General features: G+C 49.6%; 1 protein-coding gene across 1 annotated transcript in view; it reads left to right on the forward strand.

Moving 5' to 3' along the window:
- Positions 1-26,533, forward strand: part of CRYL1 (crystallin lambda 1) — a 126,926-nt gene that overhangs the window by 91,022 nt on the left and 9,371 nt on the right. Inside the window, exons 4-6 of the mRNA XM_029936994.1 lie at positions 942-1,103; positions 7,838-8,032; positions 25,475-25,580. Coding sequence (XP_029792854.1) covers positions 942-1,103; positions 7,838-8,032; positions 25,475-25,580 — 463 coding nt within the window. The remainder of the gene's footprint in view (positions 1-941; positions 1,104-7,837; positions 8,033-25,474; positions 25,581-26,533) is intronic.

Consider the following 26,533-nt stretch of genomic DNA (forward strand, 5'->3'; position numbering starts at 1 on the left):
GACCATTACTGAGACCATTAACCTATAAATTCTCTAGGGAACTTTGGGGATTCACGAAGTCTCCCCTACAGGCCTCCAGCCTCCAGGTAAGCTGGGGCCCATGCTGGGTAGGAGTGAGCCTTGTGTCATTTCCCAGAGGAGTTGGTGGCAGGAAGGAAGGGGCTGGAGTGGCCCAAGTGGCCCCTCCATTTCCCTCCGCAGCAGGGCAGTCTCCTCCGCCTGTCGCGTCCCCAAGCCTCACCTGCAGGCCCATGCTTGGGTGTTGGAGACGTCATCTCGCTCCACCCCGGCTCTGTGCATGATTAGGATTTCAGAGGGGTGTTATCTGCAGTACTTACTCCAGATTTGCTCCCCTGTCTTCCTCCCATGCCCCATTAAAGTAATTTTAGAGCTTTAGAAACACGGGTCCTTTTCAAAAGGATTTTCAATTAGGAATGGATTCTCAGGGAGCTCTTTGGGAATTATGGATGTAACATGTTTGTTCATTTCATGGAGATAAGATTTTTCCTTGAAGATAAGTTGATCTGATAGTCAGAACAGATAGGGACAGTATCTGTGATGACTGCTGTGGATGTTTGCAGTGCCTTGCCGGAGGTGCTGCTTTGGGCTCTGTTGTGGGGTCCACCCCCGTGTACCTGGCAGACTTTTTTACTATGGGAATTTTCAGTGGGCAGACTTTCTTATCGTGAGAATTCTCAGACCTAGGCAAAACTAGAAAATATAGCTCCCACATGTACATTCCCCGGTTTCCAGAGTTATGGAGATTTGCCATGTTCTTTGGTAGCTTTTGGTTTTGCTCTTAAATACTGCTGGTCATTTTCTAATTGGTTCGTTGTTTTTTGTTTGTTTGTTTGTTTTTTAGGAATGAATCAGACACGAGCTGTTTTGCTTGGGGCCTGAGTGCAATATCATCCATAGTCATTTGAATATATTCTTTTCAGGAATGTGTTCCAGAAGACCTGGAGCTCAAGAGGAAGGTTTTTGCGCAGTTGGATCAAATCATCAATGACCAGGTCGTCCTCAGCAGCTCCAGCTCCTGCCTCCTGCCTTCCCAGCTGTTCGCTGGCCTGGTGCACGTGGCACAGTGCATCGTGGCCCATCCTGTGAGTGCCCAGCGTCGGGCGCCTCTCACCCTGGTTTTCAGGAGCGGTGCCCTCTGGCTGACCCGCTCGTATTGTTTAACTGTCTTCTTGAGGTATAATTCACATGCCGCACAATTCAAACTGTATGGGTTAATGTGCTTCAGTATATTTAGAGAGTCGTATGACACCAGCAGTTTTAAAAAGAATTTTATCCAAAAATGTCTCTAGTTGTATGTGTGTACCTAACGCATGATGGGATAGAGTGAGCAATGCTTACCCACATTCGTCCTCACCTACCTAACTGTCTAGCTGAAGAGAGAGAGAGAGAGTACTAAAAACATAATCCCACTGGTGGGGAATTATTTTTAAAATGTGTACATTTTTGGTAGGACTTTGTAGCCATTTCACTGGACTGTGCAGTTTCCTCAACATAATTCAGAGTAGGAGGAGTTTTACTAAACTACAAATTCTTGGTCCTGCTCCTGAGATTCTGGCTTGGTAGGCTGACTTCAGACCTCACGCTCCCTTTTTGTTGTTGTTCACTTGCACCCAACTGGGCAGACTTACACAGTGGGGGTGCATGATGAGGCCTGTTGGACAGTGAGCTACAGATCGGTGTGTAAGCATTCAGTAAATCTTTTTGAGATTAACGTATTAATGTGAGGAAGGGGGCATCAGAGAGGAGATCCAAGGTTGAGTACCAGCTGTGAGCTCAGTGTGACCTTGGAAAACTGAGGATAGCCTATTAGGTCAGAAAAGCTAACTTAGCTCAAGCCGTAAAAATATGACAGTAGATGACAGTGGCCACACCCAGCAGGCCACACCAGCAGGCCATCAGAGGTGAAGGCTGGGGAAGGGCCTCACAGAGAAGCCAGGGCCAGGCTGGGCAGGATCTGCGCTGATGAGGGAGGAGAGAGTGTGAGCTGGGAAAGACAATAGACAAAGACCCTTGGCCAAGAGCAAGCATGGGGCCTGCAGAATTGTGAGGAGGCCCGCCTGGCTGGAAGGGCACACATACCTCATGCACTTGGGGAACAGGAGGAAAGAGCTGGAAGGCTTGGGAATGGTGGGGCGTGCAGAGTCACGAGCATCACTCTGAAGCTATGGGACTGGTCCATATGGAGTGGCCCTGCCAAACAGTGGAAATGTGGCCTTTGGAAGGTGATCAGAAGGTTCTTTGCGTATTGAAGATGGTGCAGAGAGGGGCAGCTACTTCACAGCCTTGGGCGGTATTCCAGGTGTGAGCCCCTGGGGCCACGGTGAGGCTGAGGGTCCTGGACCAATAGCAGGGCAAGTCCTCTTGTGAGCAAGGGTAGCTTCAAGTGTGGGGGTGGGGAGGGTCAGGGGCTTGCTCAGCGAGGTGAGGAAAAAGGGCAGGTCATAGACGCCTCCTGGATTCTGGGTGCTGAGAGGCAGGATGGCTTGGACCGCCATTCAAACAACTATATGGTTCTGGGTGTCCTTATACTGAAGTACACGGGAAAGTGGAGAGTGGGCCTAAGGTACAGAGACGTAAACCCACAGAATACAGAAGGAAGCCAGTCATGTTTAGCTACCACTCAGATGTGGGAAATTCACACCAAGAGGGGCCTTAATTGAAGCATCCAATTATTAAGGGCCATGAAATATGACATGCCTTGCCTTTATGACATTGACATGTCCGTAAAAAGCACTCCTAGAAACTATAAACCATTTATTAATTAGATTGTTAATCTTGCTCGAAAACTTCAAATTTCTAACTAGTGATTTTACTTCTAAGTCAAGTAAGAAAAAAAAAACAACTAAGTCAAATTGTTTAGAAAAGAGCTGCTACGTCCTTTAACAAGACTTTTACCCATGTCTCTTAACTTTAAACTACCTGGCGGAGGAGACCACACTGCATTCACTTTCCTGTCACACTTAACAAGTGCCTCTGACAGACTGTTGAGTAATGATACTTCTCGTACCATTTTAGGATTGCTCACTTTTACTTCTTTACTCAAAGACAAATAGCATAACCAAAGTAAGTTCAGACCTTATTTCAAAAATTAATCTTTTTTTTGTAAATGGTTTTATATCTAAGCCAACATTAATTAAAGCAAATGACATCACCCAAGTTGGCCGTCTTTGGGATTTTATCCTTTCTTTCTTCTGCGCTGGTGCTGCCCACTGATCTGCTGACCAGATCATTCTACTGAGGTCAAGGAGAGTGGGGGAAAAAGTGCCTTGAGCAAGTCAACCTGGGCTGGACGCACAGTCCCTAAATATCCCAGAACCATTTATGGAGCTCATTTCCCTTCAGCCCAGAGCATCAGCTCGCATGCCCCACCTCAACATCATGCTCCAGTCGCCCTCAGTTCTTTGCCCAGACAGGAAATAGGATAAAGGAAGAGGAAGCTCCTTTGTGCTTCTGAAAGGCTACTGCGAAAGTGGATAGTCAGTACTTGCGAAAGATTGCTGCCTCTGCACCTCACAGGACCAGCAGCCAATGAGTTTTGACATTACATGCTGTCTGTCTCACTGGGGGGCGAGGAGCTCTTGGTCACCTCAGCCCTGGCGGGGCAGGGAGAGGAGTGAGTGGAAGTCACTACAGGTGTGCATGCTCCCAGCACACAGGTGGTTTGAATGGGATTTTTGAGGGGGCTTCATAGACTAGAGCCAGGAAAGTGACAGACGCAGGAAGAGGGGTGTTCATGTGTCCCTGACATTCTTCCTCTCATATGTTTCTTATGTTGCCTCTCCTTGTCTGCCTCATCTCCCTGTGGACATGCAGAGGGGCTCAGGGATGGTCATCCAGGGGCTGAAAGATGTTCGCTGATGACGATCTTGAAGTTGAGTTGGGTCTCGGTCTCTCTTGGTACTTAGATCTATGTTAGCAACCAAACAAAACGGTTTCAGCCACATTTTACAACCTTCATTTGGGGATGTGGTGGTCCCATGGAGCTGGTGGGGGCTGCCCTAGCCCCTCAGATGCTCTTAGGGCCCCTCTGTGGATGCTCTGTAGTGAGGCTGCTGGGAAGCATGCACATCTGCCCAGGGATTCCAGTGTTGAGTGGAAGCAGCTGCTGAACACACAGGCCTCACACTGGTTACTAGTCAGCCTGGAATTAAACCGAGCACTACTGTAAGGTGCCAGAATGTTCCCAAGTGAGCACCCTGCCTGCTTTTCTGTCTTACTCTCCCACCTGACCCCTGAACCATTTGCTGGTGGTAATTTGGACGTTCATCTCTTAAGTTTGCTGTTTCTGGAGAGTACATGTGTGTGTGTGTGTGTGTGCAGGCAGTGCCTGCTTCAGATTGTCAGCTGCTGCCCGTCAGAGGGGCAGATTGCCCCCCTCCCTCTGCCTGTGGAAGGTTCAGGAAGGTGGGGGGGGGTTGTCACTAATGAAAGAACTTTACTGTGAAAATTATCCAACTCGCACGGGATTAAGTCCTTTCAGCCTGCGGTAAGCACAGCGCTCCTTCATGTTGACGTCCCCTCCCTCCTCTGGTAAAGAAGAAGCGTTCACCTGGTCAGGGGGCCCCTCCCCATGGGCTGTGCTGTCTTCTGGGAGAAGGGGCCAGTGGCCTCTCCTCCCTGCTTAACTCTCCTACATCTGCTGCGGAGGGAATGAACGGAGCCTCTGTGCTGGCGAGCTGGGCTGTCTCCGCGATCACAGGCCCCCGGCTCGGGGCCAGATCCTGGTGGGCCTTTTATGGACTGAGTGGAGAATGCCCCCCTTGTGCGCCCTGCTCCACCTGAGTCCTTGAAGGGCCTCTGGCAAAGCACTGCCCACTCCCCTGGACCGGCTCCTGTAACCTTTAACAAAGGTGCCTGCTCTTCCCTCGTTCGCTTGGTTTTTCCCATTTCTTGAGGGCAGGTTTCTTGGTGTAGCTCCCGGACTCCAAGATGCACAAGGTGCAGGCCCATGGGAAAGAGAATAGCGTTCCAGGAAACACAGCTGTTCCTTTCCTTACTGCTTATTCCCTGTCCCCTCCCATCCCTCCTCCCATCTCTCCACTGGTCTGATCGCGGTCCTTCTCAGAGGCTGCAATAGGAATCCGTGTCCTTGTCACAGGATGAGGCGCCACGGCAAGATCCCCCCACTGCAGGCTCTTAGGCCCCTGGAGCTCCTTTCCCAGAGGCTCACCGGCCCCAGTGCCTGGATGCAGAGGCGGAACATGGGGGCCTGTTCTAGGGAGCCCTGTGCCAGCACAGGGCCTGCCGTAGGGAGCACAGTGCTGACACCGAGGCTGCCATAGGGAGCATAGCACCAGCGCCGGGCCTGTTGTAAGGAGCACAGCGCCGACGCCGGGCCTGCTGTAGGGAGCACAGCACCAGCGCTGGGCTTGCAGTAGGGAGCACAGAGAGCTGGATCATGCGGTTGGGTGTCACTGGGTGCTGGGGAATCTGGGTCCTGCAGCGTTTTGAGCTGGAGGTGGTGCAATTTTAAATTTTGTAGTAAAATTTTAATTGTGATAAAATACATGCAAGGCTTAACAGTGTGTACATTCAGCGACAGTAAGCCCACTCACACTGCTGCGCAGCCCTTGCATGCAGCCCTGTGCCCCCATTAAGCAGCAGCCCCGTGCCCCGGCTTCTGCCACCTCAGTCTCCTTTCCGCCTCTGGATCTGACAGGGCTTCCCTGGGCAGTGGCAGAGAGGATGAGCCTGGAGAGAGGCCAGAGTCTGAGTGCAAGGTGGTGGCCTGAGCGAAGTGTGGGTGGCGGGAATGGTCTTTGAGACGTGTGAATGGACCTTGTAGAATCGCTGGTGGGAAGTGGGCGGGCAGGGGAGAGGAGGCGCCAGGATACTTCTCATGGTTTAACTTGGATGTTGGGGCTGTGATGGTGTTCTCGCCAACATGGGGTGCCAGGAAGAGGACATGGGGATAGGAGAGATGTGCGTTTAATTGCTGATGGGTTGGGGATATGCTTGTGGGATATCCTCGAGGTGTGTCCAGTGCACGGCTGGCATGGCCTGGAGGGGGAGGTGAGCTCCATGTGAGATTTCTGGTGGGGGTGGGGAAGCCCTGGGAGCCTGAGAGTGGGCACAGGGAGGCCAGGGGTGGCAGCCTGGGCACCGCCATTTAGGGAGAAGGTGGGGGGAATACGTGCCGGAGGAAACGTACAAGGTGTGCATGCAGATGCTTTTCACCTGGGTTCTCAGTCTGTGTTTGTGCTGCCTATGAGCCCGGCAGCACTGAAAGACGGCAAGGCCTACATCTTGGTTTTATAGTGAGAGAAACTTCACCTAAGACACACATGCTTCTGGTTCTCCAAATTCTGATCCTTCGAAAGGCCAGAGGTCAGACATTTTTATGAGTTTGATGATTATAGGCAGGAGATAAGTGTTTCAGTTGAGATATTGTGATTCAGGAGACAGGTGGAAATCAGTTGGCTTATAATTTATTTATCTGACAACAGATGTCATCCTCTCTTGCTTTCCAGGAGGGCTGAAAGAGTGACCAGGGCCAGCGGAGAGCACAGGGAACCTCCGAAGCAAAGCTGTGTGGGACCAGAGGCCACCCCTAAGCAGTGTCCTAGGGGAAAGAAGTTTTTCTTTCCCTTTTCTGTAGATGTCATTTTATTTATTTATTTATTTCAGTGTTTATTTGAGAGAGAGAGAGAGAGAGAGAGAGAGAGAGACAGTGCAAGCATGGGAGGGGCAGAGTGAGAGGGAGACACCGAATCTGAAGCAGGCTCCAGGCTCTGAGCTGTCAGCACAGAGCCTGATGTGGGGCTCGAACCCACAAACTGTGAGATTATGATGTGAGCCGAAGTTGGATGCTTAATTTGGAGCCACCCAGACGCCCCTGTAGAAGTTACTTTAAATGGATGCTTCTTGGAGTGCCTGGTGGCTCAGTTAGTTAAGCATCTGACTCCTGATCTCAGCTCAGGTCTTGATCCATGCTGGGTGTGGAGCCTACTTTAAAAAAAAAAAAAAAAAAAAAGGATGCTTCTCGTACTTATTTAGTGACTATAAGATTCTATCAGTTTTCCTCTATTGAGGAGAAATCATTTAAAAGCATCATTTAAGGTACAGTTTACTGCAATGCATTTGGTTTTTAATGGTGAGGCTAATCAGGTTCTACGAAGCAGCATTTTCCTTGGACCTATGATGATCCTCTTTAGGACTCTAACGCAGTAAAACTGAGAAACCCAGAGCAAAGCGTAAATGCTGGGCTAAGGCAGGAGTTTCCATCTGGGCCACTCTTCATGGACCAGCCCGTCCTGCCTTAGGCCTGTCACGATGTCAAGGCTGCAGTAGTGTTCTGATGCTGCATGCTCGCTGTGTAGGTGAGATTTGATTGGTGGGGCTCAACATGGACAAGTTAAGGAAATGCCAGGTTTTGGGAAGATCCTGTCAATAATTGTTAACGCTGACAAAGTAGAAGAGGAAGACCCTGCAGTGAGGGTTTTAGAGGTGGCTCTGGAGGAGGGCTGGGGGTGGGCAGAAGCCCGTGGAGGAGCGAATAGCTGAGAAACCCTGGGGAAGGCCAGGGTTTGGAGATGAACCCCAAATGTATAGGATGGTCACCGCACCTCCAGATTTCAACTTCATTTGCTGGTTATGATAAAACCACAGATTTCTGCACTCAAGAGTTTTCTTTCCCTCGTTTGTGGATTGCTTTATATTTCAAGTGTCTTGTCACCAGATGCTGACTCTAAAGTGGCCTTTCCCAAGACAAAGCTGTACCTCCTGCCCGTTAGCGATGGGCAAGCAGTCAGCCAGAACGATACCCCAACTCCAGGGCTGTCTTCTGACTCTCCTCCCCTTCTGTCTCTCTGGTAAGGTAAATCCACCATATTTCGTGCCATTGGTTGAGCTGGTCCCACACCCAGACACGGCCCCCGAGACGGTGGACAGAACCCATGCCCTGATGCAGAAGATTGGACAGTCCCCGGTCAGGGTGCTGAAGGAAATCGATGGTTTTGCCCTGAACCGCCTGCAGTACGCTATCATCAGTGAGGCCTGGCGGCTCGTGGAGGTGCGTGGGCTCTTGGGGGGGGGGGGGCATTGTGTCCTGTGGCCGCATGGCAGGGGTAGGGCGGGTGGAGTCAGTGCTCAGTCCTGCCCATTTCGTTCCAGGGACTGAGGGCAGGCTCTTCTCTCAGGTTCAGTTAACAGGCAAGGAAAATGAAACGTAATGTAGCAATTCATTGTATGTTTTAGAGATTCCCGTTACGGTAAGTCATTTGATATTCATACCTGATGATGGACTTCTCTGTTCCTGCCCTTTCATATCATTACCACAGAATGATCTTGGTGTGACACACTGCACTTTCTCACAGAGTCAGGTTTTCGCCTAGTGGCATAATTTTTCAAGAGGAAAAAGTTAAATTTTGAGTAAACTTGTACTCTCTAAAGGAACCCGGTGCATTTCAAGAGCTTGAGGAAGAAACAGTGGGTAACCCTTCAACTTGTTAGCACTATGCTTATCTTAAATATAAATAGGAAAGCTCACACACACACACTTAACCTTGTCCTTTCATTAGAAGATTTTACGTGTGCCTTTAAAAAGCACCTCGCTGCGTACATTTATACAGAGAACCATCTACATTTTATGCAGGACGTGGTGCCAGGCAGGACAGACCTCTAGCAGCTCCAGGACTTGCAGCAAAGAGTCCAGGGGTCTTGGGCTTAGACTGCTGTCCATCCACTTGGTGGTGGTGCGTCCCCAGCTTATGAGTGAGTGAGCGGCACTGTCCACACTCAGGTTGCCTCACATGCTGGCGTGGGTGCGGGCCTCTCTGGGTGCAGAGGCCAGGGGGATGGCTGATTTTCTGTTCCAGGAATAGGCCCACAGCCCCTGGGGGAGCCTGCCAGTCCCAGCCTGAGGTGGGAACCAGGAGGCCGACCTGTGGGCATTGTGCTTTAGCTGTCCAGCATTCTGCCCCATCCCTGTTAGATTCGTCATCTGACCTGACTCTGTGTGCAGCTGCCACCAGGAGCTGCAGTTCTGTGTCCTTGTCGGGATTTTCACTGTTAAGTTCGTCGTTTTAACTTCCCAATAGTCGTAGAGTGTTTCTGAGTATCAATAGCAGAATATGTTTTAAAAATGCACCAAACTGAGAGCACTTGTTGGAACTGTCCTTACAATCTTTTGCCTTGTCTAGAACAGTTTCACAGACCACCAGAAAAGTTCAGGATTATGTCAAACACTGAGACAGGTTTTAAGGCAGTTTTTACCTTTTTTATAAAGTATCTTGGGGCTCCAGAGGGATGAAGAAAAGCCCCGAGTTAAATCTGGCTTTCTTCAATCAGAAAGATGTGTGCCAGCCCAAGGAAGAGCTGGGGGTCCTGGTGTAGTGGACTTAGGTGGGGGTCACACACAGAATCCTTGCCGTGGTGGCCTCATGGCGGGGCGGGCCGTGGTTTGGAGGCTCCCAATTTGGAGGAGCGGCAGCGCGTTCCAGTGCTCCCCTTGCTGGGTGGACTGCAGGGAGCGCTGGAGGAGTCACTGAGTGTGGCCGCTCTTACTGCCTCGTTTTGTCCTGTCCCATTGGCCGACGGCACACTGAGGGTAATCACGTTACTGACTCATGGTTCTCAGAGATGCCCCGCCTGAGAATCACCGTGGGACCCACCTACCTGGAGTCTTCAGGTACCACGTGCTGAAATCCAGTAGGGTACAGTTTGTGACAGACTGAGAAGAGGCTACAGAAATGAGAAGAGAAAGTGTGACTAGAACCTCAAGAATTTTCTTTGGTGAATGTCTAGAAGATCAGTCACTTTTAAAAAAATAAAGATGATTTACAGACAGAATTAAGGTGCGTCTAGACACTACCGGTCCCTCTCTCCAGGTTGCAAAGAGGGTGACAGGCATCCCTGGCCCCGCCGGTGCTCCTGGTGACAGGTGAAGAGTCCCAGACGTGGGGGGGTGGGGGCTCGCAGAGTGACCATCTGAGGGTGTGGGGTTGCCGCATCGCACCTGCTCTTCCCACCGGTGCCCAGAGACTACTGCCTTGTTGGCCAGCCAGACACCGAGATGGAGTCGGCAGCACACAGTAACTTCTGAGGATGGAGGGGCCACAAGTGTGGGCTCTGAGCCTGCGCACAGAACCCCTGGGGCAGTGCTCTGGGCTTACCAGAGCCATGCCTGAGAGAGGTGCTCCTGGCCACAGAGCAGCCACGCCCCCCCACCCCCCCTTCTCAGCACGTGCCCCGCAGACACAAAAGACACATTTTTCCTGCCTACTCCTCCCACTCTGGACCACCCTCCTCCTGGGAATAGTGGATCAGTACTTCTGCCCATTAGGAGGGTAGTTGAAGGAGTCTTGACTTTATCACATGACTTTCTTGAAAGAAAGCCTGTGCTGCCCGTGGTCTGTTCCCACGTAAGGTCCCGAGAGGCAGGCAGGGTGAGCACACATCTCCCGGCCCCACCATCACCTATGCAAACCTGCACGCATGCGCTGACACCCCTTTGACTCACAGTTTCAGAGCCAGTTGGACTTGAATTTAGATTTTAGGGTGTTCCAAGTGTACTTCAAAACATTTAAGGGCAACTTTGCTATAAAAAAGGGGCTGGATTGGGGAAATGTTACAGTAAAAAGCGAAAACTTCTATACATTTTAAGTTCAAAAGACGCAAAGGCCTTGCAGAGCTCCTCTCTCAAAGACTCTGGGGTGGGGGGGGCTTCACATGTCGGAGGAGCACCAGCCTCATTGTGCTGAGCACAGTGAGCGCGGGTGAGTAGGACTGCCAGACTCAGGGACTCAACTCAGGGACTCGACTCAGGGACTCACCGTGGCTGCTCCCTTCTGGGTTCACAGAGCGAGTTGAAATTTGGCAGAGCCTTTCTCTTTGACCTGAGCTAGGGCTGGCGTGCGTGCTTTAGGTACGAAGCTGTAAGGTGACTCAGTCACAGAGTGGGAAGATGCCTTGCAGGGATACTGCTTCCAGGGCACTACGCCAGCGGCTGGGCAGAGGAATACTGTTCCCTGTTGTCTGTGTGTCAACATCTCTGCACATGTCAGATCCAAGTGTGAATTTCCAGGGGTCCTACCCACAAGTTGGGGTATGAGCTGGAGTGGGACAGGGAGGGGGCCTGGCCAGAACCGAGGCTTGCCTTTCCCCTGAGCCACGGCTATGTCTGAATGTGGATGTCAAAGCAGCAGAAGGACGCTGCTGCGACACTTGCTAATTTTGTTGATCTGGTAGGTTGTGTCAGTTGCTTTTCCCATGTAGAACCAGCCTTACATACCTATAATGAACACTGGTAGGTGGTGTGTAATTGTTTCTAGACATTGCTGGGGTCAGTTTGCCTATGTTTTGTTGAGGATTTTTTTGCATTTAAGTTCAGAAGAAATACTGATTTGTAGTTTTCCTTTCTCACTCTCTCCATTTTTTACTATATTTGGTTTTGGTATCAAGGTAACACTGCATTAGATATCAAGGTAATGATGCAGAACTTGATTGGGAAGTCTTTGCTCTTTTCTTTTTTCTGGAAGAGATGAAAACATTTTTGTTAATTCTTCTTTAAATGTTCTGTAGAATTCTCTAGTGAAACCACCTGGGCCTGGATGGCTCCTTTCCAGGAGTTACGTATATGTGTGTGTACATATTTTATTTGAGAGAGAGGGAGAGAGAGAATCTCAAGCAGGCTTCACGCTGAGCATGGAGCTCGATACAGGGCTCGATCTCATGACTCTGGGATCATGACCTGAGCTGAAATCAAGAGTGGGATGCTCAACTGACTGAGCCACCAGGCATCCCTCCAGGAGGTTTTTAATTACAAATTCAGCTTCTTTAATGGTTGTAAGAACCATACAGGCTGTCTGTTTCGTCTTGGTTGAGTTTTAGTGGTTTGTAGTTTTTAAGAAATTCTTTCATTTCTTCTGAGTTGTTGAGTTCGTGAGCCTGGAGTTGTTGGCAGGGCGCCTCTGGTTTCGTTCCCGATGTGGGGCTCTGTGTCCGCTCTCGTTTCACCCTTGTCCATCTTGCCGGAGCTTCAGCAGTTTTACTGATTATTTTGAAGAAGCAACTTTTTGTTTCATTGGTTTTCTTTTTAGGGTTCCTGTTTTCAGTTTCATTCACCAAGTGGAGGACATATTTTAATACTTATACCCAAGCATGGAAGAGAAATTCTAAGAAAGGTGGGGCAGAAAAAGGTAAGGGAGGCTCCTGTGTAGGCCTGTCCATTTGAGAAGGGGGAGAGAAGCTGCAGGCATCATTTCCAGGTCAGAAAGAGAAAGTGCTGGGAATAAGACACACCTTGTCTTCACGGCAGCCTCGACCATGACACACTGTCCTGTCATCGCCCATGATTCTGTCTGTCCCCACACAGCTGTGGAAGCTTGGCAAGGAAGAGGGCTATCTGGGAGCAAGATGGGCAGCCAGGTACCTAAGGGAGCAAGGTTACTGGGTTCTGTTGTATTGTCTCACAGACACTCACCCCCTATTTTCCCCTTCCTGTTTGGCTTCAGAATTGGCCCTTGTAGGCTTGGAAATGCCAGATGGGCAAGTCCGGCTGTAGTCTAGTAGCTCAAGATTAGGTCACTGGGGGATAAGATCTGTTTGGCCAAAAATGTAATTTCAAGTCAATACTCTTAACCTAACGATCACAATAAAGGAAGTTGTGCTGTGATAATAAACCCTCACCCAGACAATAGCTGAGCTTGTGCTGCCCATAAATTCTTGCCCCATCCAGGTAGGGTAGGTGGGGGTGAGCCAGAGTGAATCACAGAGCCATCAGCAGATTCTCAGCCTGTTGGAATGTGTTGGTAATGAGCTTTGGAAATTGCTTATCTCAGGATTTAGTCATGCTCCTGAGCAATGTAATCAGGAGGGTGAATTTCTGTTCCTTAGGCCCTGAGCTGCAAAAACTCGGTCCTGTTTTCTTGTCAGGCAGTTTACGGGATCGGCTCTAACTCCTGTAATGAAGAATTGTTTCCCCATAAATAAAGTATATTTCAGGTCTCATGTAGTAAAATTAACAGAGGAAACTTTTTGTGATAAACTCATTGAGGGGTTTCTGTGGACTTTAATTATTGAAACTCTAACACAGGATTTAGGAGTCAGTACCGTGAACCCTTGAAGATCCATGACTTCAGTTAGTATGGTATTTAAAAGTTTACGAAGCACTTTTCCTTTATATTCTTCATGATTTACAGATATTTTCAGATCATCCCATCTTAAAACCATGAGAGGTCCATTGTTATTTTTGCCCTTACAGATGAGGACACTGGCTCAAGAGTTAGGTGGTTTGATCCACATTCCGCAGTCTGGTAGGGATTCAAACCTGTGTCACTTCTGTGCTCCAGGGTTCGCACCTGTAAGTGAAGATGGCCGTGGGTCTGTTTCTCTTCGGGATGTGCCAAGGATCGGATCGGGTTATGTATATAAAAGGCTTAGAGCATGCCTGGTGTGTGGAAATGGCTTAGTAAGTGTTAGGGGTTGTTGTGACAGTGATGATGACAAAGTTTTCTGATTCCCTGAATCTGGTGGAATTTTTTTGGACCCATCAGCTGCCACCCATGTGTTACCTCTAAGCTGAAAGAAAAACTCACATCCTGGCTACAGGAGCAAGTGCTGGGCTCCAGGAAGGCAGCAGGGGCCTCACTGGGAGCCTGTTAGAAATGTTCCTGCTGAGATCCAGCCCAACCTGCAGGACCACCACTGGGCTCTGCATTTTCATAAGCCCTGCAGACATCCATCCGCTGCTCCAGGAGAAGCCCTGCTCCCTCCCCAGCGAGACCCTGGCCTCACAGTCTTGATGGATTGTATTTCATCTGTTTTAGATACTTTTTTCCCTTACATTTTAACATCTTAGTTTTCTGGGCAGCATTTTTCTTCCTTAGTAGAACATTAAATACTACTTTAACTTTCAATTGATGTAGTCTTAATTCCAGGGAGAAATAGTATATTCTGTCATCCTTTTTATTTGTCTTTTCTCCTTCCACGTTTTTCTGTGTCTGTATGTCCCTTGTTTCTGGTGCTTTGGCTCAGGCTCACAGTAGATAAACAAAAAGCTTCTGCTTAGCGGAAAGACTGTCACCCAGTCACTCTATAAGTTATGATTTCCAGCTCTAGTTCTACAACACTGAATACCTCAGGTCATCCCCAAAGTCAGTGAAAATCAATTTTAAAAAAGGATTTAGTTAACTTAAAAATTTTTGTTTTAATTCTTTATTTATTTTTTGAGAGAGACACAGTGAGACAGAGTGCAAGAGGCTAAAGGGCAGAGAGAGAGACACAGAATCCGAAGAGGGCTCCAGGCTCTGAGCTGTCAGTACAGAGCCTGATGCGGGGCTTGACCCCATGAACCATGAGATCATGACCTGAGGTGAAGTCAGACACTTAGCCTATGGAGCCAGCCAGACACCCCGGATTTAATTCACTTTTAATTAAAACACAAACCCATTAGAACAGAAGAATGCTAGGCTGTAACTGCCCGAGAGACGGAAGTTGTCATTCCAGATCGGAGCTGGCCTTCCCTGTGGCCCAGGGGACTGGTTTGGGGAGGGCTGTCCAGACAGTGTCATCCTCGTCATGCTGCGCACACATGTCGCATCCACCACCGTCCTGGAGCCTTTCCAGAAAAGGGATGCAAATTGTGGCCAGGTTTCCCTCCTGTGAGTCACGGGCCTGTGTGGACAGAGCCAGGTCTCCAGAAGTGAGTTGGAGGTGAGCAGTCGCTTGTCATTTGCAAATGAGGGGCATCGGGCAGTGTGTGCTTGCTGTTACGTTGTCCGTTCAGCAAACAGGCAGCCTGCTGCATCGCAAATGGCTTCCCGCAGAACAGACAGCGGGCTCCCTCTGCGGAATGGGAGATGACAGACAGGGGAACTGGCTGGGGGAGCAAACTTTAGGGGCAAAGATGACCCCAATTCTAAGTTCACTACTGTAACTACCTCTGATATTTCTCTTGCCTGTACTGTGGTCATGTGGGAGTGGCCAGCCATCTGCCTCTTCTCTCCTTCTATGAACCAGTCTTAGTGTAGGTTCGGTTCTCCAGGTTCACGTTGATTCTCAGCACACCCAGTGTTCTGAGCTGAAGGCCGCGTACCCGTAGCCTATAGTTTCTTGACAGCCCCGGGACACCCGTAATTTCAGGATGGCTCTTTTCCATAGGTGTCCCCCAGGGTAGGCCCCTGTGACCGAGTCTGTACGTTCCCTGCCAATCACCCTGCCTTCTCTCTGGAAGAAAAACAGTGCAAGACAGGGCAGTGGGGTAGAAACGAGGAAAACCGAGCAGAATCAGGCTGTCACTTGTTGCACAGGCTCTGGGACCAGGAAACGCAACAGTAGTCTTGTGGCTTGACAGGCTTGACAAGAGAAAGCATGTTCAAAGCAGTCGCTTTCAGGCAGATGCAAGGTGGGGTTGTATGAGCAGCTTTTCTTTGGAGGGAAGGTGCTGGAAACGCTGCGAACCGCTCTAGGCCAGGGCTAACCTGGAGCGCGTCCAGTAGGAAAGCGCTGAGGCCTGATTGAGCAAACTATCACGGTCACACGTTGGCAGTGTCTGTCTGTGTACCTGGCAAGAGGAGTCATGTAGAAGGTGGGTCATGTAAAGGGAAGTGAGAGGAGCCCAGAAAGCCCCAAGCTCTCGCCCTCCACACCACACCCTCTGCTGTCGGGCTTCCTACATTGTACGTTTTAAAATTCAAACTTAAAAATTTAGTTTTTTTTTTTTTTAATTAAAGAGACAATGTTTAAAGAGTCTGACTGAACCTCCTTGTGGTTGAAAAGAACCAGCTGGCAGCAGTGCTGTTCGCCAAGTCTGGGGCCCGGAGTCTCTGCACCCTGCTCGGAGCCTCCTGTCCTTCCAGACATGGCGCCATCTCTCTCTGCCTACCTCGTCCGGGCCCGGCTGCCCTGCACACAGGAAGGCCTGTTTCCTCTCATGTCGCATCCTGCCCTGGGTCTTCCCATGCCCCCGCCTGCCCCGCACTGTCTTTCCTTGTCTGTGTTCCTGTCATACATGTCCCCTCCGCTTCCCGTGCGCAGTGTGCCCTGTTCTGTGTGTTTCTTTTTCCTTTCTCACCAGGGCAGAATCCACCTAGCAAAGCTTTTTCTTAAGACATTTTTCTGCCATATTTGTTCTGCCTCTTGAAAATACAGCCCAGACATTGGTATTGATGAAGCTGAAGGAACCTCCTCCCAGCCCTCCAGCACCTGAAGCATGTGCAACTTTCCACCTCGTTCCCATGTCTGGGCCCATCGTCCCTGTGCCCTCCTGGCCTGCCTTCCTGCCTTCCTGCCTTCCGAAGCTCTCTGTGGCAGCAAACTCATCACCCGAGGATACTGAACAGATCTCTTAGCTCTTTTACCCTGTGAAGTCTTCCCAAAGGCGGTCACGGATCTGTCACTACAGTCGTTTTCCTGGGCTCCATTCTGTTTCTCAGTGCGACTTGCACGTATTGGGAGTGCAGGGCCTTTGGAGCACATGTGTCACGTTTACCAGGACCATTTTCCAGATTAGCTGAGACCTGCTATCACACTGGCTTAAGTTTAAGGAGCCTCCTAGCAATGTTTGTTCAGGGATTCCCAAGAGAAGGCAGTGCTTTTCATCCATGTTGCAGCCCTCAAAGGACATTGAGGATCTTGACGTTTTCAGAACCCCCAGGACTGTATCAGAACCCATACCCACGACTCAGCAAGCGTGTGTTTACTGAGAGGGAGAACTCTGGTGAATGTGCAAGCAAGGGCGGGGCAGAGGGAGGAGGAGAGAGAGAATCTCAAGCAGAGCCCAATGCTGGGCACCATCTCATGACCAGAGCCGAAATCCAGAGTCAAACCCTCAACCAATGGAGCCATCCAGGCCCCCCCTCCCCCGCTCAGCAGGTGTTCATGGAAGAGGAGGAAGTTAAGCAGAGGCCCTGCAGAGGCGGCGGCGTATAGTCAGCTGTCTGGTTAGGAGGACTCACTCCAGATGTGACTGAGGTGTGTCACACTGCCACCGACAGCCTGCTGGCCTGTGGGGCAGGAGGCAGGCAGCTCAGAGCAGACCCAGTGTCTGTGTATGCGCTCTGGCCTCTCGCTGATCAGATGGTCGCGTGTCCCGCGTGCGTGGGCTCGGTGCGTCCCCACCCTCTGGCTTCTGTCTGACTTCATGAGCATCTTTGAGTAGCTGCGGACACACTGAAGTTTTGTAGGCTGTGACGCCTTCTCTCCGGAGCAGTCAGAGAAGGTGGGGGCCCCTAAAGAAACTGGAGTTTCCTTCCCTCTGAAAGCTTTGTTTGCTGGCTGGGAATCCTCAGGTGATTAGAATTCCTTCTAGTCATGATGGGCTGTAAGAAGGAGACAATTTTTATGATAGGATTTATTTACTGTTTTATGGGAGGTTACATTGGCAAGCAGCAAAGCCCTAATGAAAGGAGAGCTCCTACTGATTTATTTTAGAGACACCTACAGACCTATTAACAGACAAACATAATGAAAACATCAACCACGTACTCAGTTTTTTAAAAACCTGCCTGGCATGCCTGGATTACTTTAATAGTGTTTAAAGTAAAAGCTTCAAATGCTAGTATTTTAACAACCCTTCAAAAGAAATTCGATGAAAATGCTCTTACCCTTACGCCAGACTACTTATCACCACCATCAGGTAATCAATCAGCATAAACGCCAGATCTCAGCTCCACTGGTGTGACTGGAAAGTCAGCAGGCAGTGGAACAGAAGGGAGAACAGAGGGGAGAAGTGGGGAAGGGGACCCCATGAGAAAAGGCGGAGAAGGGAGTCTGTAGGGGACAACTCAAACCGTGCAGCCCTGTCACCTGGCCCCCTTGGCCTTGCTGAGGGGCAGGCAGAAGCCGGGCAGGAGGCCAGCCTGTGACAGGGGACGGGATGGGATGCAGGAAGCTGTGCTGGAATGACAAAGGAGGGGCAGGCAGAGACAGGCCTGGGCCGCTTTTGCTCTTGGAGGGGGCGCCTCCACCCCTCCGTGTTCACCCACCCCTTTGTGAAAACCTTACCCCCAGAGGACCCCCAGTTAAGGCACCGCTGCCCTTGCACACTTAGGTTTGCACAGAAGGAGGATTCCTTCTGCTGAGTTTGTTTTCAGGTCACGAGTCTTCCTTTTCTTTCAGAATCTTTAATACTGTTGATGGGGCGCCTGGGTGGCTCAGCGGGTGAAGCATCCGACTTTGGCTCAGGTCATGATCTCACAGCTTGTGAGTTTGAGCCCCATGGTTCTGTGCTGACAGCTCAGAGCCTGGAGCCTGCTTCGGGTTCTGTCTCCCCCTCTCTCTGCCCCTCCCCCACTCATGCACACCTGCTCGCTCACTCGCTCTCTTTCTCTCTCTCTCAATAATAAACATTAAAAAAATTCCTATTGGTTTTCCCCCTGGAAGCATTGTTATGAGCACCACCAGGGAATTATTACCTCTGGGGCCTGAAGCGCTCTGGAGCAGGCCTTGTGTTAGGATACTCTTTCCTCTTTTTCTTTTCCTGCTTTTGGTTTGGTTCCATTTAAACACTTGAATTTGAAGAATATTCAAAGGGAAAACAATGCCACCTGTGCTCCCCTGCCCTCAAGCGCTCAACTGCTTCTATTTTCCTATGTCCCTGTTTAGGCTCTGGTAAGAATACTTGCCCTGGACTCCCATGGTTAAAGGCCTCACGATACTACATTTAGTCGATCTTTAAAAAAATCTAATCTCCCTGTTATAAGTTGTGCGTGTTTAAAAGTCTTTATTTGAGAGAGAGAGACAGAGACAGAGATGGCACATGAGCAGGAGGGGCAGAGAGAGGGGGAGACACAGAATCCAAAGCAGGCTCCAGGCTCTGAGCTGTCAGCACAGAGCCTGATGCAGGGCTTGAACTCACGAGCTGTAAGATTGTGAGCTGAGCTGAAGTTGGACGCTCAACCCACTGAGCCACCCAGGCGCCCGCCCCCCCCCCCCATTATAAATTGTTTTAAAGCAGTTTCAACTTTTCTGCCACTAATGCCTCCGTGAACATCCTTGCCCAGATAGGCTCTTCTGGGAGCTTTTTGTAGAATAATTCCCGGCAATGGGGTCTCCCCATCAAAGAAGAGCAATGTCTCTGCTACCTGATAGAGAAAATGCCCTGGATTTGACCCACATCCCTTGCCATCAGTGGTGCTCATGGGCTTGCCTCTCACCAGCTGCCCGGTCCCTCTCCTAACCTCTCCCCTGAGCACCCTCTCAGCAGGCTCTGGGCATGGGGTGTTTTATGAATCAGTGTCCTGTTGCATCAGCCAAATGTGGTGTTCGATCTGCCCTTCCACGAGTTAGCAGAATTTGCTGGAGTCATTCTGCAGGAATGTTTATGCCTCGCTTCCAAGAAAACTTGTAGGTTTTGGCAGCAGGCCAAGCAGCTCACAAAGCTGGCCACAAGCCTTTGAGTAATAGTGGGGCCACACTTAGCAGTCTTTTCTTTCTTAGCACTTACAGTCTTGCATTTGCCTCACCTTCTCTCTGGAACATAACTCAGGGTGGAGTGGGTGGAGTCAGGTTCATGTTGTTCTTGTCAAAAAATGTAGAAAACCAAACTATATATGTGTATATGAATGGAGGGAACTGACTCATGGTTCTAGGTCATTTCTCAGGAGAAAAATTATGGACCATCATGCTAGTTCTTAATTCACCCTTCAAATTCTGTAACTATATTACTTTCTCTACCAGTCACCAGAACTCGCGTTGGGTGTTTCTAAAAAACGAGAGTCCAGAACCCCTCTCTCAAACTGAGTTATTTCCACATCAGTGATCATTCTCGTGTAGCACTGAAACATCTTTGCAGGCAGGGAGCTCACTGAAGTTTAACTCTGTTCTATTCTTGCTCTAATTAAATTTTGTCTTATGTTTTTATTTATTTTTGAGAGAGAGACAGAGCATGAGTCAGGGAGGAACACAGAGAGAGGGCGACACACAATCTGAAGCAGGCTCCAGGCTCTGAGCTGTCAACACAGATTCCAACTCAGCGCTCGAACCCACAAACTGCGAGATCATGACCTGAGCCAAAGTTGGACACAACCTACTGAGCCCCCCACGCACCCCTTTCTTGCTCTAATTAGACATTGAGGTGGGCTCTCCTTCTGTAACCCCTGTGCCTGGGCCCTGAGCCAGAGCGATACTAAAACAAGCCCAGTGGCCCCTTCATGCACTCTTTTGTTGCATTTCATTATCTGACATTTTTCGAAGAAAGAACTTTTCCTGGCTCTTGTTTCCCAGTTGAGACAGTGGATTGGAGGCTAAGCCGCTGTGGTCGGGGAGGGGCACAAGGACTTGTGCATGACCCAGTGCAGATTCCTCTGTAGCCCGTCTCTGTTCCTGGGGGTGATGGTGGTGACAGCCAAGTTAAAGCAGTATTTGCACAAGAAAAACCTGAAAATTCAGGTATGAGTATCGTGAAAAGTAGAGCAAAACAAAATAGAAGAAGATCAGAAGCTGAGGATTAGTCGAAAAGAAGTAGACAAGGAAAGATGGCGTGAAGAAAAATGGGAAAAGGGAATGAAAGTGAGGGTTTGCAAAAAGTACGTGAATTGAATCAGAAAACTTAATATGATAATGGATGATCAGAGAGAAGGAAAAATAAATCCATGTTGCTGGTGATCAGTAGAGGAAATAGTCCCCGGACTTTCATGCATCAGTACTCATCCCTAAACTATGCCAGACTCTCTTCTTGTCCAGAAAACCAGATCAGCCTTTTGCCTACTGTTGGCCATTCAATGTGTCTTCTCTCCTTCTTTACTAACCCCACAAACCAAGGGATAGACCCAAGATATCTGAAGATGAGGACCATTTTTTGAACTTCTGTCCACTGGTGAGGGTCATGTTGGCTGGGCCAGAGCACCCTGGTATTCAGTCAAACATGGGCTAGATGTTGCTGTAAAGCTGTTTTGTAAATGTGATTAGTTTAACTTTCTATAATCAGTTGACTTTAAGTCCAGGAGATTTTTCTCAATCCCCTGGGAAGGCTTCATCCAGTCTTAAGTTGAAAGGCCTTAAGAGCAGAACTGAGGTCCCCACTGTCAGCTCCTGCTCCAGACTTCAGGCGTGTCCATGCCCTCAGTCACACAGGCCAATTCCTTGAAATAAATCTCTCTATGTATATATACCCTCCAAGTTCCTGCTCTCTGGTAGCATCCTGCCTGATACATCCACAAACCTTAATTGTACTTACAGTTTGTATCACTGTGATTGAGTACTTTAGTAGCTGTCTTGCATTTTCCCCTTGCCCGTGGAGGGCAGTCCTGCTGCCCCATCCTGGCCTGGGTGTACGCTGCCAGCAGGTCCATCCAGAGCATGCGCTGGGCATGAGTGTGCCGGCTGAGGAGTCTTAGGTTTCAGCTAACGGAATTAGAGGGAAGAAGGTTTCAGTAAGGGGGATTCCTTAGCATGCTGGCAATTTCTCTTTGCTGAGGGATTTTTCAGGATGTGATGCAAACCAGGATTTAAAAAAATTTTTATTTTATTTTTAAAGTTTATTCATTTATTTTGAGAGAGAGAGAGAGTGCATGCATGCGAGTGAGGAGGGGAAGAGAGAGAGAGGGAGATTCCCAAGCAGACTCCACGCTGTCGGCACAGAGCACAACATGGGGCTCAAGCTCAGGAGCCATGAGATCATGCCCTGAGCTGAAATCAAGAGTCAAATGCTTAACAGACTGAGCCAGCCAGGTGCCCCTATTTTTTTATTTTAGAGAGAGAGCAAGGAGGGGAGACTGGTAGAGGGGGAGAGAGAGAGAATCTTAAGCAGGCTCCACACTCAGCTCAGAGCTGGACACAGGGCTTGATCCCATGATCCTGAGAACATAACCTGAGCTCAAATCAAGAATCAGACGCTCAACAAACTGAGCCACCCAGGTGCCTGCAAACCAGGTTTCAAACTAACTGTGGTCTAGTATTCATTGCTCTATATGATTGTTTGGAATCTTTTAACCACTAGGGGCTTTTCTTTTTCCGTGTGAGTTGTGAATTATGCCACAGAATGGAGAAAGTACTGATCGCTATCCTGACAAATGGTCCTTGAGCCACAGACACACCAGACCGGGGGAGGGTCTCATTCCTCAAACGAGTGTGCAGCATGTGGCCTATTTCTGAGGAATCGACGATCAAATCAGTGTGTTCAACTCAAGCACCTCTTCCTGCCTCTTAGGCCACTGTGACTGTCAGTTGTAATTATTATTGAGAATATTAGCATCTAGGCCACACTTGTCACTAAGGATCCACGTGGAATGAGGCTAACAGCAAAATTAAGCACGCTGAGCTGCAAAATATCCCCAGTGCGAATCTTTGGTTCAGTGCTAAGTGCAGCCGAGTTATGACTTGTGACCATTTATTTTTTCTGCATTTAGCTTCTGGGTAGACTCAAGCTTTGAGAATCTGCTTCAGAAAATCCAAATGGGGCAGAGAGAAGGATTGAGGAAGAGAAGATAATAAAGCTCTTTCCCTCTTCTCCTTTGTTCACCTAATGGAGAGTAACTGATAAGACACAGGTGGTCATTTGGAGACCATTTAGGAATGGGAGGGAAGTGTGTCTCCTCCCCTGTGCAGTGCCGGACGGCTTTATTAGTCAGGGTCTCTGTTAGCTCACATACTTACAGATCCAAAATTACTACCTTTGGTGGCTTACTTTTGGGGTATTCTGAGGTCTTTCAGAAGTTAGCTGTACACATACTAAGTACAACTCTAGAGGAAGAGAGTGGAGGCGAAAAGCATTGCAAGCGGCGGATGGTGTCCATTTTTGCATCCTTTACAGTCTGAGTGCTGTAGGGACACTTGACGCTGTTGGAGATGTTGACCTGGACCCCAAGGGAGAGCAAGGGCCGGTGTGCAGAGCCCTTTCCTGGCTGCTTTTCACAGCATTCCTGAGCACCCAGGGTGCAGGAATGCTACAGCAAATGATTTTAGGCAGTCTGGGGAGAGGACCCAAAGCCACCCTTCACCTAGGAGCTTGATGAGGAGGGAGAGGAAGGCAGGAATCCCTCCAACGGTCCATTTCTTGACAGTTCTGGACATTATCCTGGACCTTTTATATAGCATTGCCTCCGTGCTGCCCCCTCCCCACTTAAAGCTTTGCCGTGAAGTGAAATCAAGTGAAGTGAAGATGAGAAGAGAGGAGGGGTAAACCTGTTGGCCTTTGAGTAAACTGAGTAAATTTGGTCTCCTTAGCAGTCCAGGTGAACATTCGGTTGCATGATTTGGAACGGGTAGGAAACATTGTCACAGCCTGGCAGACTAGCAGTGCCTCGCAAGTATGACACCATCAAGTGTTGGGGAGGTTGTGGAGAGCGACTGGAATGCACATACACTGCCAGTGGCAGTGAGCATGGGTCCCGCCTGCCTGGGAAGCACCTAGCGTCATCTAGTCAAGTCCAAGCTCTGCGTGCCATAGGCTGCTGCTGTCCTCTGGGATGTATGCCCCATGGGCCAGGAACAAGAATGTTCCCAAACATTTGTGAGCAGGGCGGTGGATTAGTAAATATCAACAAGGGAGGCCAGGCTACCACTGCACCCAACACAGCGAATCTCAAATGCATCAAGTTGATTGAAGGAAGCAAGTCCCAGAAGAATGCACAGCGTGAATCCATTTTGAGGAGGAAAAGAGGCAAAAGGCGAGCTGTGCTTCAGGAATGTAAACATAGGTGGCAAATCTTAAAAGTAGAGGAACAGTTATTACAACAGTCTGCATGCTTGCCTCTGGGAAGGAGGGAGGAGGAGGCAGGTGGGGGCGAGGCGTTGTCCGTAATTATTCTCTAAACCACTTACGGATGGCTCATGCGCTTCTTTGTTTACCCCCCCCCCCCCCCCCCGCCAAGACTAGATGGAAGGTAGTTCTTTCAGAGTTTCTCAGTTATGCCTAAATGGTACTTGCCCTTCGGGGGTGGCTCTGTCTTTTTGGTTCCTTGGCCCCGTCCCCTTTCTGGTCCCTTCCCCAACATCGCCATGGTGGTCCAAACACCCCCAGGGACTGGAGACACTGGTGGTTTCTCCCTCAGGAGCTGATGCAGGTGATGGAGGTAGAGGGTACAAGTCCCCTTCCTCTCTTCATCTTGTGGGTAACTCTGAGGTCTAGAAAGTAGCGATGTCACAGAGTCCCCAGATGAGGAGGAGGAGGGACAGCTGGGGGGCCTCTAGCCTCCAGTTTCTAAGTGTGGAGGGCCCAGCCCAGACCTCCCAGGTCTGTGTGGAGGACAAGCGGGCTCCGGTCCTTGGCCAGAGGGCCAGGTACAGCCCTCTGATGACAGCGCCTCTGCCACATGGACATCCTCTCAGTAGGACCACAGACAGTCCTTCTAAGGAAAGGTAAAGGATCTGCTCTGTAACCCAGAGCAAGAGAGGTGGGATAGGGTGGGCCACATGCCCGGGCCCGTTCCTGGGAGCTGGGTGGACGCGAGAGCCAAGGTGTGTCCCTGGGGGTATGTGCAGAGCTGAGATTTCCACATTAGAGCCTCTCCTCCTCCCCTCTGGCCCTCTGAGAACTGGGGGCCACAGAGGCTGCCCGGGGAAGAGGTGTGATCTGGCACAGCTGCGCTCGGTGGCCGCTTACAGAAGGCGGACTTGGCCAGGCCATCAGGTGGAGAGCTCTGTCCTCACCATGCTCTTTGTGAAAGAAATCAGCCAGGAGAGAAGGACTGGAGACTTCACAGTAATTCTAGCAGTCTGACCAGTGAAGACTCAAGGGGCGGGGGGAGTCTGCCGGCTTCCCCCTCTGCCTCCCTGATGGCCAGATTGCCCAGGGGGAATCCTGGATGGAGATGGAATGGGCAGTGGCCTGCCTGATCATGCACACATGTGCTCACACATCCCTGCTCATTCTAGAAGCCGGGAGAGGTCCAGGCTTTGGAAAGAAAGGCCAAGTAACACAGATGGCCAATCTGGCATCTAACCTGAACACATAACAACTTGCCTCTTGCTTTGCAGTTCATGTTTGCAAAAGATTCCAGGGCCCCACCTTGCAAACACCACCTTCCAAACAACACCAGTTCTAAGCTGCATTTCATCAAAGAATGTCATTTTCATAAACTCATTAAAAGCTGGACAAGGCCAGGCTTGCAGGCGGGCAAAACTCAGAGAATGACTCTTCAGTTCTTTGATGGTGCCATCTTGGCGTCCAGATCCCAGGCAGATACGTAGAAGGTCCTTCTTGCTCTTTCCCACCCACACTCTGCTCTTACTTCTCCCCCTTCCCTTCACCCTCTCTCCTTCTCCAAAGCTGCAACCAATAAACAGCTTGTAGGGTAGGGAAGGGAAGACGGTGGAGATGGACACAATAATATGGGAGGTTGATTACAGCTCTGGAAAAAAGTGAATTGGTATTTGACCCTTTCACAAAATATTCTCTTCTCGGGATCTGTTGATATGTTGCAGTTTTGTCATGCCAAGTTTGATGAAAATACCTTTCTGAAGCTTTGGAGAGGGTGTTGGGACCATACTCCCAAGGAGTTATCTGGAAAGGGATGGAAGAACGTTGTCTTTTCTGGAAGACTCATCTGTGTGCCACCCTGTTCTCTCCATTTAGGAAGGAGTAGTGTCTCCGAGCGACCTTGACCTTATCATGTCTGATGGCCTGGGCATGCGGTATGCGTTCATCGGACCCCTAGAAACTATGCATCTCAATGCGGAAGGTATGCTTTGCTTCCACAGGTGCTAAGGGAAATTCCATCCCACGTTGTGTTCCTAGGGGTTTGGTAAACAGTGCAGTTTTGCCTTTTTTTGTTTTTTAAACGACTGGATAGGAACAATATGGTATGAAGGAGACAGTGGCCAGCTCTGGTAATTGAGGACAGGTCGCCGTGGCCTGAGATGTCTGTCCACACAGAGTCCATGAGCCTCAGGGCTCTGTGCAGCAGAGCGCGCTGGGCGGGAGTGAAGAGAAAGATACACGTCTGCTGTCTCGGGGCCTTTGCCACGTGTTGTCCCAGAAAGTTGTGTTTTCCTGAGAAGGATGATGGTTTACAGAGGCAAGAAAAACAGGGAAATGCTGTGCGTGTCTCCTGCCCAAACATGGGCATCTTGTGCGCTGGAGGCTTCCCACCGGAGGCTGGGAGGCCAGGAGGGAGGAGGCGCCGCTGCAGGAGTGGGGGCAGGCAGCAGTTCAGGCCAGGCCAGCCGGCCACCCTGGAAGCCAACTTCCGAGGGCCCCAGGGAAAAGTACAGGCCCACAAGTTCGGGACTCTAACAAAAAGAGAAATCGAGAAAGATGAGAAGCTTCCGAGAATGAACCGGCCAGCCATGCTTTGGGTGAATCAGAAACAAGATGCCATTTGGAAAACAAGCACTAAAACCTACACCAGACTGAAACAAAATAAGTTTAAAAAGCTACGAATAAAAATCCAGGCAAATATCACCTATCTGCTATCTCTTAGTGTTGGAATTATAAGTAACTTAGTAACTTTTATTACCTCTTTGCCTTTCTGTGTTGTTATAGTTTTCATAATTATTGTCATATTATTTTAATAATTATATTATTACCCTGTAAAAGACATGTAGAAGGAGAAGAAGAATATTGTGTTTAGCTCCAAGGGTCCACACTGACCTGAAATACTGAGAAACTGGCGCTTATCCAGAAGCAGGTGAC

Source organism: Suricata suricatta, chromosome 4, assembly GCF_006229205.1.
Source record: "Suricata suricatta isolate VVHF042 chromosome 4, meerkat_22Aug2017_6uvM2_HiC, whole genome shotgun sequence".
Taxonomy (NCBI): domain Eukaryota; kingdom Metazoa; phylum Chordata; class Mammalia; order Carnivora; family Herpestidae; genus Suricata; species Suricata suricatta.